Source organism: Myxine glutinosa, chromosome 10, assembly GCF_964187855.1.
Source record: "Myxine glutinosa chromosome 10, kmMyxGlut1.1, whole genome shotgun sequence".
In the NCBI taxonomy this organism is placed as follows: domain Eukaryota; kingdom Metazoa; phylum Chordata; class Myxini; order Myxiniformes; family Myxinidae; genus Myxine; species Myxine glutinosa.
In genome coordinates this window covers 93,105,563-93,128,243 of record NC_136270.1, presented here as the reverse complement: position 1 = coordinate 93,128,243, position 22,681 = coordinate 93,105,563, and the positions used below count along the sequence as shown (strand labels likewise).

The 22,681-nt window shown below is 44.3% G+C and overlaps 1 protein-coding gene across 1 annotated transcript in view; it reads left to right on the top strand.

Annotated features, from left to right (window-relative positions):
- Positions 1 to 22,681, top strand: part of CAPN7 (calpain 7) — a 54,487-nt gene that overhangs the window by 1,543 nt on the left and 30,263 nt on the right. Inside the window, exons 3-4 of the mRNA XM_068126467.2 lie at positions 8,896 to 9,065; positions 14,755 to 14,822. Coding sequence (XP_067982568.2) covers positions 8,896 to 9,065; positions 14,755 to 14,822 — 238 coding nt within the window. The remainder of the gene's footprint in view (positions 1 to 8,895; positions 9,066 to 14,754; positions 14,823 to 22,681) is intronic.

Here is a 22,681-nt window from a genome sequence, read left to right as displayed (position 1 = left end):
TACTTCTGATAACATGGGAATGCATGTGCGTGCACATGGGAAATACAGTTTGAAATGTGTTATTACATCTCATGTAAAATGTGACTTCAAGAGCTCAAATCCTCTCCCTCCCCGCCCCCATCACACACACACACACACACACACACACACACACACACACACACACACACACACACACACACACACACACACACACACACACACACACACATATATTCTGTTACGTGGTCCCCTCGGTGACTACCTGGTCTCGGTGACCCCCGGACCGTGAGAGGAACTTCGCCAGAAAGTTGTATCACATATGCGCTTTCGCCATGCAATCCATATGAATTCCACCCAAGAGAAAACTGAGTTTCAATGATATATTTCAAGGGTAATGATACCATACAATTTCAATGCTACAATCAAGGATATTTTCCCCGAGCAATCCACCATCAACAATTCACAATCCACAATCAATCCCCTAGATGATTAAGATGGCCATCTTATATATGTGTGTCCCCTTTTGTACTCACGACCCCCTTTTGGTCTCTGTCCCTCACAATGTCTCTGGGGCCCCTCCTGACCAAGATGATGGTCGGCTTCGCCGCACTCGGGCGGTTGAACGAACCCCGGGTGGACGTGTTTCCACCGGGCAGGTATCGTACCGGGGACCACGGCTGCAGCCCCCTCGTGGCCACGCGAAGCGGGTACTGTATAGCAAGCAAAAGCCACACGCCGCTTGCACCGCGTTTTAGGCCCCAACGTGCGACCCGTACGCGTCTTTGTAGACGGTGCCGCGAATGGTGCCAGAAGCTGGGTCGGTGCACGGCCCCACGGCAACTTGACGCGTCCACCGGGTAGGTACACGTCCCGGTAACTCCTCTCGCCAGACGGGCTTGGGGAACGCCGCTTTTCCCCGCGGCTCAAGATCGATCCACCTTTTGTCGGAGCGGGGCGAGAGAAGAAGACTCCTCGTCGCTTCTTTTTACCTCGTGTCTTTCTTCTTCCGTTTCCGGTCTCTTTTTCCAGAAGGGCGCCTGACCCTCCAACCACAACAACCCTTAATCGACTACACATTGATAAGCAAAGACCTGAGTAGTAATTCATATACATTCCCATAAATATGTAACACTCCCCCCCTTCAAGAAAGAAAGTTTGAACCCAGCGAAAACTTTCTTTGCCGGCCAACTTGGATAAACAAACCAGATAACTCAACCCCCAAATCATCAGTTCCCCTGGGCAACAATTATCACAACTCAAAAATAAAGCAACAAAATTTCACAAAACCCCCAGAGATTTTCAAAGGTAATTCACTCTGGACAAAGCACCAGCAACGACATTGTCCCTGCCCTTTACATGTTCAATTTCCCGTTGGACTCCTGCCAAGCCAAACTTTGACTGTCAGTTTCTTGTGAATGAAGGTTAAGGGGTTGATCAAAGATCCAAAGTTAAGCAACTCGATAGCACTTTTTCCGGGAGGCCAAGCCGAGTATTCACTACATGGATGCCTTTAGGAACGTGGAGTTCACGGTTAGTCCGTGCAGGAAAGTTCTCTACATGGACGCCTTGAGGAACGTGGAGTTCACGGTTAGTCCGTGCATGAAAGTTCACTACATGGACGCCTTTAGGAACGTGGCGTTCACGGTTAATCCGTGTAGGAATCTTGGCTCGGCGGCTCTGCCGCCTTCAGTGCTTCAGCTTTTCAGAACTTCCCTAATAATTATGGTGGGACCGCTTGTCACTGTAGTCCCATGAATAGCGGTCTCCTTCTCGGCCACTACTTTGACAATCCTTCCTTCGGGAGCTGCCGTAACTCAGGGAGCCTCCATAATAATATTGATTGCGGCCACCACCAATACTACCGCCCAGTTGTACTCTCCTGTAGACCTCTCGACGCCTACGAAATGCCTTCCCTACTGTTATGGTCCGACCCTCCAAATCCTTGCCATTCCAATTCTTCTCTGCCTCTCTGGCGTCTTTTGTGCTTGCAAACGTGACAAAGCCGAACCCTCTTGACTGTTGCGTTTCCCTGTCTCTTACCAACCGCACTTCCACCAGCGGCCCATATCTGTTGAAGACAGAGGTCAGAACTTCTTCCTCTGTTTTGAAGTTCAGTCCCCCTACAAATAACTTGGTACTTTTGTCGCCATCCCGAGCTGGTGTGGTGTTATTTTTCCTGCTGGGCTCTTTACCAACCCTCAGGTTACCATAAACTTGACCCCCGGCCAAATCATTCCCGATAACCACAGATACACCCTCTACAGGAAGTGTGGCTTGTAAACCGACGGTGACCGGTCCTGACACCAACTCGGACTCCAAATGGATGACATGAAGTGGAGCACTAACACCGCCCCCGATCCCCTGTAAACGAACACTATCCCCCGTTGCCGTCTCCTCGGACCATGGCAAAATGCCTTCAAGCATTAAAGATTGATGTGCTCCTGTGTCCCTCAATATCCTAACCGGTCTCCGGTTAGTCGAGGCTCCATCCAGTGACACAAACCCCTCTGAAATAAATGGTTGGTAACCCTTTTGATGGCGATTTCTCACAATGGCCATTGCATTTGGAGTCGTAATAGTCGGACTCCGCTCTGGGTCTTCCCTTTTCATGCGGTAACAACTGGACATCAAGTGTCCAGGTTTCTTGCAAAAAGCGCAAGTAGGCCCGGAGGAAAAACTCGTGGTCTGCCTCGAGCCCCCCGAAATATAAGTTTGTCTTGGGCCCGCATCCCTCTGATTTCGAACAGGTGGGGTATCCGCGTTGTCCCCATAATCCTCTCGAGGCCGCCGCCATGTATTGTCGTTCTCCGCACCTGCTGTTCCCCACCTCCCCTGCGGAGATCTAGGCGAGGAGTTAGGTTCGTGGACCCCTATTCGGTGGGTTAAGGCATAATCATCTGCCATGGTGGCTGCGTCCCACAACTTTGGGACTTTCTTTTCCTGCAGGTACACTTTGATGTCCTCGTGGACACACTGCTGAAATTCCTCCACCAGGATCAAGTCACGCAATGTTTCGAAGTCTTTCCCGACTCCTTTTGACTCACACCACCGATCAAACATGTTTTCTTTCACTCTGGCAAATTCCACATGGGTCTCACTCTCCCTCTTCCTGGCATTCCTGAATTTTTGCCTGTAAGCTTCCGGAACCAACTCATAGGCTTTGAGGATGTGTTTCTTCAGTACCTCATAATCTGCACATTGGTCCATTGGTAGCGCCGAATAAATCTCTTGAGCTTTTCCCACCAGCACACTTTGCACTAGTATGGTCCAGGCCTCCTCCGGCCAGTTTAATTGTCGAGCCACTTTCTCAAAGTGTGGAAAAAATTTCGCGACTTCCTTTTCACTGAACGGTGGAACCAGCCTCACATGTCTGCCCACATCCCAGGTTTTCTGGATAGGTGTCGACCCCGTCAGCAAGGGTGGTACCTCTCCCCGTTCTCTCATTAACTCCAGCTCCTTGAATTTAATTTCCTGCTGAAGCTCCATGTCACGTTCCTTTAATTCCCTTTCCGCTTTTCTCTCCTCTGCTTCGAGGTCCCTTGCAGCTCTCCTCTCCTCTGCTTTTCTCCCTTCTAACCTTTCCTGGAGTTCTCGTTCCACTCTCCTTTCCTCTGCTTGTTTCTCTTCTCTCCTCTCTTCTGCTTTCCTTTCTGCTTCTGCTCTTTCCTTTTCTGCTTTCCTTTCTTCTTCTGCTCTTTCCTTTTCTGCTTTCCTTTCTTCTTCTGCTAACCTTTCCTGGAGTTCTCGTTCCACTCTCCTTTCCTCTGCTTGTTTCTCTTCTCTCCTCTCTTCTGCTTTCCTTTCTTCTTCTGCTCTTTCCTTTTCTGCTTTCCTTTCTTCTTCTGCTCTTTCCTTTTCTGCTTTCCTTTCTTCTTCTGCTCTTTCCTTTCTTCTTCTTTAATCCGTTCCTGGCTCCGTAATTGCAACTCCAGTTTCCGGAGCTCAACGTCTTCTGGTTCTTCGGGTAGCCACTGCCAGGCTAACTCGTCCCATGTTCCTAATCCCACCATAGACTGTATCACCGTGGTCTGCAACTCTGCCTTCCTCAAATTAGTTCGGACCTCCAAGTTAAAATGTTTGGCCAATTTCAAGAGGTCCGCTTTTAGTAACGCTCGGAACTGTGCCTCACTAGGTGTTACCGCAAAGTTCTGTGCAACAAACGCCATGGTGACTATCGTTAACACCTGTTAACCTTCACCCAAGACTTTACCACAATTTCTCAAAAATTTACCAATTAATAATTAATTAATAAATTTTACTTAATAAAATTATTATTTTATTATGTTATACAATTTTAAATCCCGGACGTAGACCCAATTGCGAATCCGCAAATCGTAATTTGGACGAGCCCCCAATTCTGTTACGTGGTCCCCTCGGTGACTACCTGGTCTCGGTGACCCCCGGACCGTGAGAGGAACTTCGCCAGAAAGTTGTATCACATATGCGCTTTCGCCACGCAATCCATATGAATTCCACCCAAGAGAAAACTGAGTTTCAATGATATATTTCAAGGGTAATGATACCATACAATTTCAATGCTACAATCAAGGATATTTTCCCCGAGCAATCCACCATCAACAATTCACAATCCACAATCAATCCCCTAGATGATTAAGATGGCCATCTTATATATGTGTGTCCCCTTTTGTACTCACGACCCCCTTTTGGTCTCTGTCCCTCACAATGTCTCTGGGCCCCTCCTGACCAAGATGATGGTCGGCTTCGCCGCACTCGGGCGGTTGAACGAACCCCGGGTGGACGTGTTTCCACCGGGCAGGTATCGTACCGGGGACCATGGCTGCAGCCCCCTCGTGGCCACGCGAAGCGGGTACTGTATAGCAAGCAAAAGCCACACGCCGCTTGCACCGCGTTTTAGGCCCCAACGTGCGACCCGTATGCGTCTTTGTAGACGGTGCCGCGAACGGTGCCAGAAGCTGGGTCGGTGCACGGCCCCACGGCAACTTGACGCGTCCACCGGGTAGGTACACGTCCCGGTAACTCCTCTCGCCAGACGGGCTTGGGGAACGCCGCTTTTCCCCGCGGCTCAAGATCGATCCACCTTTTGTCGGAGCGGGGCGAGAGAAGAAGACTCCTCGTCGCTTCTTTTTACCTCGTGTCTTTCTTCTTCCGTTTCCGGTCTCTTTTTCCAGAAGGGCTCCTGACCCTCCAACCACAACAACCCTTAATCGACTACACATTGATAAGCAAAGACCTGAGTAGTAATTCATATACATTCCCATAAATATGTAACTATATATATATATATATATATATATATATATATATATATATATATAAATAATATATATATATATATCCACATATATATACACACACACATCTCGTTTTTTCATTTCTGTTCCTCACAATTCTGTCTCTCTCTTATTCGCAGACACACACACACACACACACACACACACACACCTTGTTTTTTGATTTTTGTTTCTCACAATTCTATCTCTAATGGTTTTCAAATCTTATGTCCAACGATATGCTCCGATTCTTATGTCCAATTACACACACACACACACACACACACACACACACACACACACACACACACACACACACACACACACACGATTACAAACGCGAGTGGCGACACGTAAACGATGCACCGCCTTTCTCCCCACGTGCAGAGTACCTAATTGCAACTTGTTATTGTGACTACGTCTAAAGAATGAAACATTCCGACGATATAAAGAATACAGCTCAAATGGAGATGTCCCTTGGAAAAAAGTCTTTTGGGCGGTGTATAAGAACATAACATTGCACCTTTGTGTCCCACGAAAACCCAAGTATAAAATAAGAACGAAAAAATATCTCAGCAATTTCCCATCTGTTAATTTATTTATTTTACATATGTGAATTACACGTCCATGCACACGTGAAATGGAGTTAGTTTATTCATTCTGGATGTGAACACGATGTTGAAAACTGTTGTGAAAAAATAAAATAAAGATCGATGGAATGAATGGAAGTTTAAACAGGTTTACCTTTATTTCCGGATAATAATGATGAATGAAATAAGAATGAAGAAATATATGTCGGCGTCAATGTTGACGTTTTTGTGACGACTGTCATCAAACGGAAAAGTAGTACATCTTAACGGAAAAGAAAAAGCGATATTTTCATATATGTCGACATTTTCTGCTATTTGGGCGGTATATGATATATCGTCCTGCGTCGATTCCGGTTGAGTCATTAAAGATTTCAAATAAACCTATTTAAAGTGTATGTGCACATAACTAATAAAAAAAAACGAAGAAATATCTCTCGGTAATTTCCTGAAACATATTTTACTTCTGGATAATAATGATGAATGAAATATGAACGAATAAATATATGTCGGCATCATTGCTGACGTTTTTGTTACGACTGTCATCAAACGGAAAAGTAATATATATCTTAACGGAAAAGAAAAAGCGAATTTTTCAGATATGTCGACATTTTGAGCTATTTGGGCGGTGCCGTCCTGCGATTTGGGCGGTGCCGATGTGCCGTCCTACGATACATCGTCCTGCGATTAAAAAAAAAAAATTGTTTTTAATTTAAAAAACTGTTTTTTTAAATATATATCTTGGCATTTTCCCGTGTGTGCGTGAATTTTCTCAATTATTGCTGATGCCGAGTCTAAAACCATCGATAAAATTGGAATCAGATGGTGAGTTAGATTGGAGATAAAGGTGTGAGAGAGACTCAATGGCCTTTATATTACAGACCTTTGAGAATTCATTTCGTTCTATACACTACCGGTCAAAAGTTTTAGAACACTTCAATTTTTCCAGTTTTTATTTAAATTTACGCAGTTTAATGTCCAGTGAATAACCTGAAATGGTACAAAGGTAAGCAGTAAACTGCTCGAGGTTAAATTAAAAGGTTTAGGTTAGCAAAAACGGGGAAATAATGTAAATTGCACAGTTATATTATAAAAAAGGCCTTCTTCAGGGAACAAGTAATGGGTTAACAACTTACAGCTGTTCTGCAGCAATGTAAGTAAATTAAGCCTTGAAAGTTGATGCAAACAATTCCTACAGGTGTCCCAACCTCTGCTGATTACTTGATTACAAACCCCCTGTCTGTATAAAAGCAGTATTGGAACAGACTGTTATTACACCCTGTGAAGCATTATTTGAACAATATTTCACTGTAGGAAGTAGTCTATTGGAAACTGGAGGAAACTCTGACAGGAAGAGGTCTGGCAGACCCAAAGCCACAACAGAATCAGAAGACAAGTTTCTGAGAGTCAACAGCTTGCGTGATAGGTGGCTCACAGGACAACAGCTTCAAGCACAGCTTAACACTGGTCGAAGTAAGCAAGACAGTTTCAACTGTGAGGAGAAGACTTCGAGCTGCAGGTTTGACAGGTCGAGTGGCAGTGAGAAAGCCATTGCTAAGATGGAAAAATAAGAAAAAGAGGCTTGCCTGGGCCATGAAGCACCACCAGTGGACTACTGAAGACTGGAAGAAGGTCTTATGGACCCTCCCCCCCCCCCCCCCCCACCCTACATTACTGAGTCTGATTAGGTTCCTTGTAAGCTGCTCCGATGTGTTTTAGCACAAAAACAATCAACACAACAGGTGGAATGGAGTTGAAGTACAAATAACGATGAAACCTTTCCCAACCAAAAAATTCTGTGGAAGTTGTTTATTGTTTATTTCCTCCATAAATTCAGGATTTTTAGGTCATCTCATCTAGATTCTGGACGAGATGGACTTGTATAATGGGTCGTGATGTCTGGATGTCTGTCCATCCGTCTGTTAACTTTTTGCTATTTTGCTACTCCTTCTCATTAAAGGTTAAAGATGCATTTTTCTTGGGGTGTACAACGATGTTTTTTGAATAAACTTTACCTCTGTCACCAAAGGTGGACATAGGTTATGTTTTCACCCCTGTCTGTCTGTAATCAAGATATCTCAAAAAGTTATGGACGGATTTGGACGAAACTTGGTGGACAGGTTGGGTGTGTGAAAATGGCGAATTAATTGGATTTTGTTGAAGATCTGGACTTGGATATGAGAATTTTTTAAAATTTATCAAGTGATTCTTCATCATTGAGAGATAGGTCCAAAAACGATATATAGCATGATATTTTAAAAAGTCATGGATGTATTCTGATGAAACTTGGTAGGCAGGTTGGGTGTGTGACAAGGATGAATTTCTTCGATTTAGGTGAAGATCTGGACATGAGAATTTTTAAATTTTTAAAGTTATTCTTCTCCAATGAGAGATGGAGCATTTTTCCATATAACCAAAGCCTTCCCATAGGCTAAACTTAGCTTGTGGAGGTATAATGGTCCCATATTGCATTTCAAAAAGTGTAGGCCAATGTGTGCACCGATGCACCAGCCATTTTTCAAACTCCTGCTTCCGGGTCCTGGTCTGCACCATGGATTTCTCTCCCTCCACCCCTTCTCCCCCTTCGTGTGATGCAAACATACGAGGTTTATCTGTGCTCTAACCTCTAATTGTCTGAGTGTCAAGCAAGGTCACACACATTACTTTTTTGCTCTTTGGTATGACTCGACCAAAGTCCGACTTGAACTGCCGACTCAGAGCGGACACTCTAGCCACAATTTCACAGATCCATTCACGCTCGGGGTGCCCTTTTTCGAGTAAGGTACTCAACTGTTACCATTGATAGACATCAACATTTAATGGCAAACCAATTAAACAAAATTGCATTTGACTATCGGCTTTGAACTTTGAAATCAGTAGTCTGATCAAACTCCTCGAAGGATGTTGGGAATGTTCCATTTAAGTGTTGCTTTGTTGTGTTTTGTACTTTGCACTGCTTTTAAGAGGTTGCTTTGTCAGACAGTGTGTTTTGTTTATGAATATGGCAGCAAAAAGAGTGTCTTCCAGTTATGCAATAAGACCGAAGCTGGAAACTGTTGTTTATATTTTGACAGAGAAACAGGAAAAAGGAAACTCTATTGCACGGCAGCAGTTCTCGAAACAACCACAGGAGCTGAAGCAGGCACGTTTTCTTCTGGATCAGGCTTTCATTGAGGATGAGCAGGGTGACCAGGATGATGCTGTGGAGCTGTACATGGAGGTTGCTAACTTGTGTCTAAAAACAGTAAGTGGTTTGGAAAGTGGTGTTCTTTCTACCTGATTGTAAGCATCAGTGGAGGAAACCATTACGACTATGAGCGTAAGAGACGGTCAATTTACTACCGCCATAAATGGTCACCAGTCCTTCCTTGGCTCCGTCAGATTTCCATCTCTTCCCCAAGCTTAAGGAACACCTTGGTGTGGAACCTTTTTATTCTGATGATTATGCCAAGGCCGATGTGAAGCACCTGTTAAGTAAGTAGGAGGCACAGCTCTATTGTGATGGTATCACTAAACCGCCTGGACGTTGGCAAAAATGTGTGGACCATGGTGTTGATTATTTTGAGCAATAAATATGCGCCGTGGTGCAATAAAGATCGATGTTCGTATCTGTCTTTGTTAAATTGTAAGATATGCATCCCCTTACTTGTATCTAATATATTACCGCAGGCAGGACAGTGGCCTTTTCTTTTAACCGAGTCTCCTCCTGTCTAGTTCCCTCTGCCCTCCAGTCTTCCCCACTAACTCCAGGATGTGTGTATACTCCCAGTATCCACTGCCTGGTTAAACTTCCCAGATCCGTATACTCCCAGTATCCACTGCCTGGTTAAACTTCCCAGATCCAGTCTTGACACACACCTCCACTCTTTTATTCCTCTTTTTCTTGTTTGTGGAACTGTGTTTCGGATGCTGTTCAATCCCTCTCTTCCCTCCATGGTTTCAAGCAGCTCTTTTAATCCCCACCTTAATATTTTCTAATCCCATTAACCTGACATAACCTAACCAATCGCTTTAACGTGAAGGTGGCTGTGTTCTCTCCTCTTCTCACTCATCCTTTCCTGTTCATTAATTCCCTTACTTATTGTATCCACTTGTGGCTCCACTGCCTCACTGAAAGTTTGTTGTTGCTCTCAATATAAGTTGCGCCTTTTTACTCGCTCTTCCCTAAGGTTCGATTTTTTTTTTGTGTGTCTGGATGAAACAAATATGAAATTTCCCAAGCAGTGTCAGAAAAATAATACATCTATTTCCTACTGTATGTAGATGTTGAGTTTGAAATATCATGATAATGTTTGGTCACATCATCCAGGCAACCAATAAACAAAAATGATACAAGTTTGAATTTGGTAAACTCCATTTGCTTGGGAATTGTGAAGTGCCAAAATGCTTTTTTGGATCCTCAGGCAGGGCTATTGCTTAGTTTTTAAGGCGTAGCCCGTAGGGCAATGCCGTCTGGAACAGCGTTTGTCTGTCTGTCCGTTGTATGTATGTCCCTCACAAACGTCCACCAATCATAGCTGAGGATCTCGTCAGATGAGTGGGGGACAGCGTTTAGTAACCACTACAGTTGCATATTTTACTAAAAGGAAATATAATACCCTGTGGAACGTTTTGGGATCCTAGCAGGTGTCATAAGTTCGGTATGAGGTTTCAGAAATTCCTCAATACAATCAATTATGATTTTGAAATGCGATCGACAGGGACCTTGCTTCAGAACCTGGAAATGAGCGGTTCGCTGGTTTGATAATATCTCAATACAATCGTGATTTAACATTATATTTTAATATATTAATACGATAGTTTTCATTTGTGATTGGAATGATGAATTATGCTGTTTGCATTGAAAATATAGAGATATATAAAAAAAATAACCACCTTTAGAAGCCATTTGCGGGGGTTGGCCTTTTTCGGGAACCGTGGTTGTTGTTGTTTTTCGGTCCCCTTTTTGAAGCAATGTTTTACGGCCGGATGCCCTTCCTGACGCCAACCCTTTTTGCCGCCTTTAACGACAAACAGGGAATTACCAGTGAACTGGTACTCAATTAGCCGACCTCGGAAGGATGACAGGCTGAGTCAACCCCCCTGGCGTTAATTCAGCGATCGACCGGGATTCGAACCCAGGATCCTAGGATCCTAAGCCGGCACCCTAGCCGCTAGCCCAACACCAGGGTTGTCTGGTATATTGAAAATATAGAGATATTGAGTTTAAAGTAGAATGAGGAAATGACGTGAGGGTTTCCATCCGTGCCATTCACGGATTCCACATTTACAGTTTCACGATTTTTTTTTTGTATACAGTCAAGGCTCATGTAAGAGCCAACACATTACACACGAAAACATGCACAGGCCCATAAAAACTTGCAATAAATAGAGGGAGCGGGAGACAAGAGGGGGAGATAGAGGAAAGCACACAAGCACAACACCAGTAGAGAACAGGGACGTCAGTAGATTTGTGGAAGGAAGAGGGGTGGGGGAGGAAGGGGGAGGGGTACACGGTAGAAAGCAAATAAACACAACTAGGAATTTCAGTAATGAAGTTAGATTGAAAGGTGGATTTGGGGTGGATTAATGGGGGTAGAAAAGATCAATATTTTGGATAGGGGAAGATAAGAGATGGTGGTGAACAGCTATTTTAAAGATCTGGAGGGAGGAGTGGGATTGAAGAGAATGTGGGAGTTTGTTCCAGAGGCAGGAGAAAAGAGGAATGAAAGAGTGAAGGTGAGCAGAGAGTCTTGATGTTGGCAGTTTCACCAAAAGAGGGTTGCTGACAGATCTTGTGCGTCCTGAAGGAATATTTGGAGGACAGAGCACAGACAGAGCAGGGGGAGCTAGGCCGCAGAGGAGTCAGTAGAAGACGGGAAAGCCCACCAACCTGCCTGCAGTGAGACAAAGAAAGGCCCTCAGAATCGGCTTTGTCACGGGAGATGCCAATGATTCTGAATGCTTTGGTTTCAACAGCCTGAAGCCGAGCTAGGTGTGAGGCAGGAGCAGGAAGGGGAGATGAGAGAATTCCATTCAGGGATACACGTTGACTGCGACCAGAGAGGAAGTCGACAAACCATGTGTGGGAGGGTTTCATGGATACCATAGGAAGAGAGTTTCGTGAGCAGGGCGGGGTGCCAGACCATATTGAAGTATTCCATTGAGCTGCGGGTGAAAGCTTTGTATGTGGTGAGGAGCTCAGAAGTGCCCAGAAAGGACTTCGCACGACGGAGGATGCCCAGCCGGCGACTCGCTTTGGAGGCCAGCTTGGAAATGTGGTTTTCTCAGGAAAGACATCATGGCAGATAGTGAGCCCCAAAAGCTTGAGTGACAGAGCTTCTTCGAGAGGATTGTTCAGAACGTAGATGGGAGGGTTGTCCAGACAGTCTTTACGGAGAGACAAAGTGAGAGTGTGAGATTTGTCAGGATTGAAAGACATGTTCCACTTGTTTGACCAGTTTGTGATTTTGTCCAGGTCTGCAGAGAATGGCTGCCAATCTGAGGGTTGAGATATGGAGTGGCAGAGAGTGGTGTCATCAGCAAAGAGATAGAGAGGATTTTCCAGAGAGTCGCAGAGATCATTAATGAAGACTTGAAAAAGCCCAGGGCCCAGAACACTGCCCTGAGGAACTCCAGCCTGGACAGGAAGGGGAGATGAGAGAATTCCATTCAGGGATACACGTTGACTGCGACCAGAGAGGAAGTCGGCAAACCATGTGTGGAGGGTTCCATGGATACCATAGGAAGAGAGTTTCGTGAGCAGGGCGGGGTGCCAGACCATATCGAAGGCACGAGATATGTCAAGTGAGACAGCTCTGATTTCCTGTTTGGCATTGAGGACCTCCATCCATTGTTGAGACGGCAGAAGCAGCATGTCCAGAGTAAGGTGACCTGGTCTGAATCCAAATTGATGATCAGAGATCAAGCCATTGGAGAAGAGAAAGGATTTAATATCAGAAGCGATGATGGATTCCATGACCTTGCTGATTAATTATTGGTAGCAGGCTGATTGGTCTGTAGTTGCAAGGATCTGTTTTTGCACCTTTTTTGTGTAAAGTGGTAATGTTGGCTGATTTCCAAGCAGATGACAGATCACCTTGAGCAAAAGATAGGGAGAAGAGAACAGAGAGATCGTGAGAAAGAGCAGCAGAGCAGGATTTCTTGAACCATGGGCTGCTGCCATCTGGTCCAGTTGTAGAATCGGAATCGAGATTTGACCGAAACCTCTCCACCTTGTCAGGAGAGGACACAGAGTCCAGGAGCAACTGGGTTTGACTGGGTAAGGTGGGTACAGAGAGAGATGGGTTTGTGACACAATATTTTGAAGCAAACAGAGTTTTGAGGCATTTGGCTTTTTCAAGTGCAGTATCAACTGTGTAGCCGTTTGAGGTAAGGAAGGGGATGGAAGGGGAACAAACACCAGAATCGGATTTGACCAGACACCACCTGGATTTGGAGGAAGGAGACAGGTTTGAGAGTTCAGTCTTGAGAGTAGAGAGATATTGTTTCCTGGCTCTCCTGAGGGTGGACACACACTTGTTCCGCGCTTTGTGAAAAGAACTGAGATTTCCTTCAGTTGGATTTGTCTTCCAGGAGGCGAAGGCAAGTTGTTTCAGGGCAACTGCCTCACCACAAGATTCAGTGTACCATGGACAGGAGGAAGGGTATGACAACTGAAGACGAGATGTGATGAATCGGTGCATCAGAGAGCAATTTACTTTGGAAGAATTCCCAGGAAGAGTTGATGTCAGAGGCAGTAGAGATGGGACACCAGTCCAGATGATTGATGGCTGCTTGAAGACCGTGCCAGTTGGCCTGAGTGAAATGCCAGACTCGTCGACGCTGAGGAGGCTCTCTGAGAATGGCCAGAGAGATGTCCACTTTAACAAGCAAATGATCAGATGAACCGATTGGAGCAGAAGAACAGCATAAGACTGAATATAGCAACATTCAGACTGGGTACGTTTTTTTTTTTTGTCCAAGTCCTTCACGAACCTACTGTCAATGTCTGACATTCAGCTTGATCTGCTGTCAATGTCAAGGAAGGTGGTACAGGAATGTGGAGTTTATTGAATTTTTTTTAATACTTACATTATTTGCGAACTGCTAATTGGTATCCCCACCAAGGTCAGACTATCATCTTCAACTAAAGTATCAAACAAGCCCAGTTACACCCTTGTTAGACTTTTGGTCTTGTTTTTGTGCTTAGAACTTATGATAAGAACATGGGGCAATTAAAAGCCATTTAATTGAGCCATAGGAAGGCCTGAGGTAGCCTGTATGAGCCTGATTACTCCACGCACGTTAAGCGAAAAGTGGGATTAAGCAATTTGTACACGTCCGTCCGTCCATCCATCTGTTTACAAACGTCGGTTTATGATCGAGGAACAACTTAATTTAAATTGAATGTCATATTTTGACCCGGAAATGAAATATTAATTGGAAAACAAACCTGTAGTTTAGCAGTACTTTGGGTCTGAATTTGACGTGGACGCACAAACGCCTTGAGGAGTGAGATAATATTTTTACTCTGTCTACCGGCCTGGCAGTCAAACAAAATTGAAAATCATTACAAACTTGCTGCTTTTAAGGATGTCATAAAGGACACAAACAACAGGCACGAAAAACTAATGTAACATGTTAAATAAGGTGGTGTAATGAACACTACATCAACGGCGGTATACTTCTGGAATAATTATTTTTATACAACCTTTACAATCATTATTTTATTTCAATATAATTATATATGTACTTGAACTCTGCATGGGGTGAAGGTGTTCTATGAACTTTGGAGTTGATTGAGTTTCTTCTTCATTTTGTGTGCAATATTTTGTTGTGAAAAATGTGAATTATAAGTTTTAACCTTGTAATTTATAATATAATTGCAGCATAGCCAGAACACTTTCTGGATGTTATTGGGAAAAATTGTTTTGTTTTGTTCAATCTTTCAGAGCAAGACAACTTCAGATAAAGAACTTCAGACTAAACTAAACACCCTGACAAAGCAGGCAGTGGAGAGGTGAGTTGTTTGTGTCTGTTATAAAGCATGCATCATACATCATATAATGTGAGAAGTGTGCAAGGGGAGTCCCCGGTTTACCAACACAATGTGTTCATAAGCTGGATGTTCGTAAACCGGCTCAACAAATCCCCTTTAAATCTTATTATAACAGAGCAAACGTTTATGGTTATGTCGCTATGTTTGTCACTATGTTTATAGGTGACGAAAACGTCTTCTTCTTCTTCAAATAACATTACCACCCTCATAATTAACCCTCTTAATTCCGTTAAGATTGCTGAGACCCCTCAGACCTTTGACGACCCTTTACTTCCCCCAAGACCCTTCAGACTACCAAGACCCCTGAAGACCCAAATTACCCTGAAGACCCCCAAAGACCCCAAAAACCCAAAATACCCTTCAATGCCCTGAGGCACCAAAACACCCCAAAGGCCCAAAACACCCCAAAGGCCCAAAACACCCCGAATATATATATTGTCATGTGACTGCTCTCAGTTAATACCGGGAGCGAGCCACAGATGGAAACGAGCGTTAATGGAGGCGTCCAACTCAAATTGATGGTGGATGATACGCGAGGAGGAAGAAGAATACCGACTTACCTGGACGGCCTCGCTGATGTTTTCATCCTGCAAAAATATCTCACACGAAAAACGAATTTAAAATGTACAAAAATAACAGGTTTATGAAAGGAAATACCGGTAACAAGAAAAGCGACGGTAAATAAATATCCTAAATGGAGCGCTCCCTCACCAGACGTACACTACCGGTCAAAAGTTTTAGAACACCTCAATTTTTCCAGTTTTTATTGAAATTTACGCAGTTTAATGTCTCAATGTACTCTGAAATTAAGCACAGAACAAATAAATAATTGGAGATAAAAAAGAAATCATAGAATCATTTTGTTTAACAAAATTTAATTTTAATTTTTGACTCAGCAAAGTAGCCACCTTTTGCAGATATAACCGCCGAACACACACGTGGCATTCTTTCTACAATGGAAATCAAATATTGTTCGGGAAGTTCTTCCTAACACTGTTGCAGAAGTTCCCACAAATGTGTTGCACTTGTGGGTTGCTTTGCCTTCACCCTTCTGTTCAGTTCATCCCAAACCAGCTCGATGGGGTTTAAGTCTGGAGACTGTGCTGGCCATTCCTTGATTTGAAGCCTACCATCTTGTTCTTTTCCTTGAAGGTAGTTTCGACATAGCCTGGAGGTGTGTTTAGGGTCATTATCTTGCTGTAGGATGAACCCCTGACCAACTAGGCGTATACCAGAGGGTATTGCATGGCGCTGCAAAATGCTGCGGTAGCCCTTTTGCTTCAGGGTGCCAGTCACTCTGTGCAAGTCGCCGACTCTGGATCCAGCAAAAGAGCCCCAGACCATCACGCTTCCTCCTCCATGTTTGACAGTTGGTGTCACACACTGAGGAACCATCCTTTCGCCTACTCGACGGCGTACAAAAACCCTGCGTGATGAACCAAAGATTTCAAATTTTGATTCATCGGTCCAGAAGACCTTCTTCCAGTCTTCAGTAGTCCACTGGCGGTGTTTCATGGCCCAGGCAAGCCTCTTTTTCTTATTTTCCCATATTAGCAATGGCTTTTTTACTGCCACTCGACCTGTCAAACCTGCAGCTCGAAGTCTTCTCTTCACAGTTGAAACTGAGACTTCCTTACTTCGATCAGTGTTAAGCTGTGCTTGAAGCTGTTGTCCTGTGAGCCACCTATCACGCAAGCTTTTGACTCTCAGAAACTTGTCTTCTGATTCTGTTGTGGCTTAGGGGCTGTCAGACCTCTTCCTTTCAGTTTCCTCCAGTTTACAAGTGCCTTTTGATGGTGTAGGAAACTGTACTTACTGACATCTTTGCTTTCTTTTGAATTTCTCTGAAGGAAAGACCTACACTTTTAATGGTTATAATGGTCTGTCTGTCTTCCTTTGTTAATTGCCTTTTTCTCGCCATTATGATAGCAATATACAACTTCTTGCAGTGAAATATTGTCCAAATAATGCTTCAGAGGGTGTAATAACAGTCTGTTCCAATACTGCTTTTATACAGACAGTGGGTTTGTAATCAAGTAATCAGCAGAGGTTGGGACACCTGTAGGAATTGTTTGCATCAACTTTCAAAGCTTAATTTACTTACATTGCTGCAGAACATCTGTAAGTTGTTAACCCATTACTTGTTCCTAGAAGGCCTTTTTTACAATATATCTGTGCAATTTACATTATTTTCCTGTTTTTGCTACCCTAAACTTTTTTTAAACCTCGAGCAGTTTACTGCTTACCTTTGTACCATTTCAGGTTATTCACTGGACTTGAATTGCTTAAGTTTAAATAAAAACTGGAAAATTTGAGGTGTTCTAAAACTTTTGACCGGTAGTGTATAACACAGACACCGGAGACTAGAACTGAAAATAAAGGTGTGTGGTGTGCACTTAGCTCAATCATCTGTCCTGGCACCTCGTCAAGACCCGTCTCAGGCCCCCGTTTGTGCGCGGGAATCCGGACGCGGTCCCTGCCTTTGCGAGAAGTAGGCCTCAGTCCGCCTCGTTCGCGCGCTGCCAGGCCTCACCGGGCGTCTCGCTCGCCCCTGCCTCGTCACGCTCCAGTGGCAAGCCGCCCTTGTATGCTCGTCACTCGCACGGAGAACCCAGCTCTTCGTCGGCACTCTTCCTCCTCACGTCCAAACAAACAGGGGAACGAGGAGACAATGCCGGCACACAACCACTTGCACCGAGATCCAGAACGTCAAGCAGGCACAAGAGCGAGAAGTCCAATGCGAGAGAGAAAATGGCGGTTCCTCTCCTCTTTTTATCAATCCCTTGTGACGTCATCTGTCTCTCTCTACCAATCCCTGCCGGCCAACACCACAGGCTTTCGCTCTCCACCAATGCCCGCAAACCACCCTTTGATGTCATCGGCGGGCCCTGCCATTCAGTCCTATGCTTCCCTCTCAGCCTTCCTTCCACCAATCCGAGGGAAGCTTCTTGCCCCACCCCTGGCCAATCACAAGTCCTTCTTTACTCCGTTCTTCCCATTGGTCAACTCCTGCCCAATAGCGAGTTGCTTCTTGGTCCGCCCTGGCCAATCATGAGTCTCCGGGGCGTTCTTCGGCCTGCTTGAGTGATGTGTGTTCAACAAGGCGGTGTTTTTAGCCCTGGTGTTGATGTCTGGCATCTGTTTGGTTTAATTGTGGGGGGGATTTATTTAGTGTGTGTGGTGCTTTTAATGGTGGGATTCCTCACTAGTGTTTGTGTGGTGCGATCAGGGACAACGGGATGATCACAAGGTCTCACACACGGGAATTAACATAATCCCTACACTAGTTAACATGCCCCATTCCTCGTAATCGGGACAAATATACACTTAATCCGACATTCGGGCTAAACAGGTCCCTGACTTATGTACATCAAAATGGTTCTTTCTACCCACGATCATCGGAGCACCTACCTATACAGATCTACCTGAATCTATATATCACTACCCCAAAATTCCTAACAATATGTATGTATGTGTGTGTGTATGTATATATATATATATATATATATATATATATATATATATATATATATATATATATATATATATATATATATATATATATATATATACAGGGTGAGTCAAAAGTAGCGCCCGATTTTCTGGTGAAGGATACGGATAACACTGGATTGGCTCACTTCCAACTCTGCAGATAAACGGCGAGTTGACTTTTGCGGACTTTGTTCCAGTCTCCTGATGGCTTCTTCAGCCCTAGCTACATTAGTTGCCGTTTTCGGACGACCGGACTTCTTTGCAATGGCTACCGACCCTGTTGCTTCAAATTTCTCGACAATCGATCGTATGTTTCTTCCCTGGGGCGGGTTAATATCGAATTCCTGTGCCAAACGGCGTGCCGCCATCGTGGTTGTTCATTACATTTGTAGTAATGTTTCACGGCCACAATGCGTTGATTCATTGAAAGGTAATTCATGGTTCAATTTGGTGCAAATTCAGTAACTTTCCAAACTCTCAGCAATAACCTGCAAAACAAAAACAAAAATATATAAATTAAGAAAATTAATAATCTGCAAGACAATTATTAACAACATGACATCCCAGAAAGAATCTGACAGCCGAAAAAACAGAAATCGGGCGCGGGCGCTACTTTTGATTGACCCTGTATATATACATACACTGACACACTTTGAAAACGCAACCTGACACACTTTGAAAACGCAACTTTGTATAACCCTAACCCTAACCCTATAAATTGGCCAGCTTTGCCCCCAGACTTAAACCCGATCGAGCACCTTTGGGATGAGTTAGGGCGACGTGTACGCCGACGTCAGCCGCCACCATACATGGATATCTTCAGCCGATCAGCCGATCGTTCAGCCGATCAGCCCGATCGAGCACCTTTGGGATGAGTTAGGGCGACGTGTACGCCGACGTCAGCCGCCACCATACAACGTAGCTGCGTTGGGTCAGGCATTACAGAATGAGTGGAGGAACATCCCTGATGCCACTATCAGACTTGTACACGTGCAAATGGTGGACACAACAGATACTGACTTTGAGGTGGAGGGTGGGACTGTTTGATGACATGTGACATCTTATGGGATAGTGCGTATCAAAAAAAAGGTAATCCGAATTCAAGGGGTTAATATACAAAGGTTATTTATTTTGACAATTTACATGTGGTTTTCTAATTAAGAGGAGATCCTCAGCTTTCCATTGATACCTTCCATGCATCATTGCTGTCACACATGACCGAGTACATGTTCATTGAAAATGACAAGTTCAAATCGCATTTTTACAAGTTTGGCTAATCGATGCAAGTCAGGATAATTGGTGCAAAATTAACGTCAGATGTGAACTTTTCTCAGGAATGATTGGCCTTTATGCACCCACACCTTCAACATGTCCACCTCCCCTTTCAACACAAAGCTCACAGCGGCGGAGCATGCCCTGAACTGCTCGTCTCACCATAGCCGGGTCATTGCGCAAAGCATCCACTTCATGTCGAATACGGCCCTGCAATTCGTCAAGATCACGGGGAGGAGTTACGAACACCTTGTTCTTTAAATGTCCCCAAAGGAAACAAGCATTCTGAGTATTGCGCTGCAATACATGTCCCCTACCGGCAGTCTGTCGTCCGGAAAACTGTTGGGGAAATTACCAAGGGTTATTTATCCACAGGTTCTGAATCGTTCCCAATCACTAATTACCTCAGGACGGGCTCACCTGTGATTCGCACTCGGGACTTCGATTTATACACCTTGCAGACAGGTCAGCAGAAGCACGAGAAAATAAGTTGTTGATAAAGAACCTTTCGAGTCGCTAAATATCATTAATTTATTATATTTTCCGGTTCACGATCAATGATCGATGTGTATATATATGTTGCTCGGCTTGGCTCCGCCCCTCCGGAAAGCGCACGCTGTGTCGCGCTGTTGACGTCACAAGACGAGGCTGAGGGTGCGCGGTGCGGCTTGAGGAGAACTCTAGAATAAACAAGAGATATCCATTTTTAAAATATTTTCGTTTAATTAACGATATCTGCCAAACCACGCGCCCTATCGCAAATTCCAAAAGGACATTTTAGTAGATTGACATGCTGAACAGATCTGTGAAGTTTCCCCTTGATTGGATCAAAAATGAGGGAGGAGCTCGGTTTTAAAGGTTCATGCTTAAAAACGTCATAACTCTGAAACCATGTGAAGCATGACGTCATGCTCGCTGACTTTTTTGTTCGTCATGGGTATGCGATTCTGCCTGCAAAGTTTGGCCTCGATCTGTTCAGCCGTTGCAGAGAAAAAGGTCACGAAAAACAACATGGCGGCCGAACCACGTGACCTGTGACGTCATAATTACTATAAAAATATTCTGCAGACCGAGTCCCTCATATGGTGAAAATTTGATCTCAATCGGTCCAATTATTGCAGAGAAAATCTTTTTTAAAGGAAATTAAAACTTAAAATGGCACTGAGTTAAGGATCATCAGAATTATCAGAATTCCCAAAGTTCAAAGTGCCATAACTTTGTCAAAAATGATCGAAACGTCGTGAAGTTCGAACTTGATCTGTAACCTATCATGAGGAATCCATGTGCCAAGTTTGAAATCATTAGCATTAAGCGTTTAGAAAAAAAGTCCGGAAAACTGTTCTTTGCGTGACGGACTGACGGACTGACGGACTGACGGACTGATGGACGGAGGGACGGCGTGCAAACCTATAGTCCCCTCCGGTGTTACACCGGTAGGGGACTAATAATCACATGGTGTGAGGTCAGGTGAACTTGGCGGCCATTCCACCGCATGGTTGAGGGCGATGACTCGGTCTCCAAAGTGTTCCCTCAGTCGATCTCGGACAGCGATAAGACGATGTGCTGGTGCACCATCTTGGGCCCACCAGAGATATCTGAAGATACCACGAACCTGTCGCTCAAAGTTCTCCTCCAGCTGCGGTAAAACTTCATCATTGATCATCTGCAGATACCTGTTACCATTGACATTCCTTTGAAAGAAAAATTGTCGGATCACCTGACCACTTCCACAAAGTCCCAACCAAACAGTCCACTTTTGTCGATTCATGTTGGTGTCAAAATTAAATTCCGCGGGTTGTCCTGTCGGTGCATATTTAAGAACATTATGGGTATTGACCTTGCCGTCCATGGCGAAAGCAGCTTCGTCGCCGATAACGAGATACCGCAGGAAATTGACATCTGCTTTGCAACGTGCTATCAACCATCTGGCAAGCACCAGCCTCCTGGCAAAATCCCCTGGCGTAAGTTGATGCCGGATGTGAATCCGACATGGATGTTGGTGGAGGTACAGTCTTGTGATTCGGTTGAATGTTGCCGAAGGCAATCCCGTCCCATTTCGTCTTGCGCTGGTATCCCTGGGATGCTCCAAAACATGCTGCCTTACTGCTGCAATTTTCATGTCCGATCGCCCAGTGCGCCTCCTACCAGAATTCCCCTTGTTGCGGTTGAGGCTAGTGCCATGCTCTTGGTATTTTCTAACATTCGCCCAGATGGTTCTGGCTGCTGGAGGCTCTCATTCTGGGAAACGTTCCCTGAACGCATCACGAGTTCGCTGCAAACTTCCAGTTTGGTGAAAGGTTGTAACCACGAAGGTCCGCTGTTCAGTCGTAAGTTGAACCATCTTTTCAATGACTCAGACTGTCTCTAAACCCATACACTGTAGGCCCATCTTCAATACCCATCTTAAACAAAGGATGACGCAACTGACGATCACCAGACCAGCTTAACAATTTTACATAATCAACTTGGCAGTCGACAAGTAATGCGTCCATTTAAAACTGTCTTGCACCGATTAGCCAAACTTGTAAAAATGTGATTTGAACTTGTCATTTTCAATGAACATGTACTCGGTCATGTGTGACAGCAATGATGCATGAAAGGCATCAATGGAAAGCTGAGGATCTCCTCATAATTGGTAAACCACATGTAAATTGTCAAACTAAATAACCTTTGCATATTAACCCCTTGAATTCGGATTACCTTTTTTTTGATACGCACTGTATATACACACTACCGGTCAAAAGTTTTAGAACACCTCAATTCTTCCAGTTTTTATTTACATTTACGCAGTTTAATGTCCAGTGAATAACCTGAAATGGTACAAAGGTAAGCAGTAAACTGCTCGAGGTTAAATAAAAAAGTTTAGGTTAGCAAAAACGGGAAAATAATGTAAATTGCACAATTATATTGTAAAAAAAGGCCTTCTTCAGGGAACAAGTAAAAGGTTAACAACTTACAGCTGTTCTGCAGCAATGTAAGTAAATTAAGCCTTGAAAGTTGATGCAAACAATTCCTACAGGTGTCCCAACCTCTGCTGATTACTTGATTACAAACCC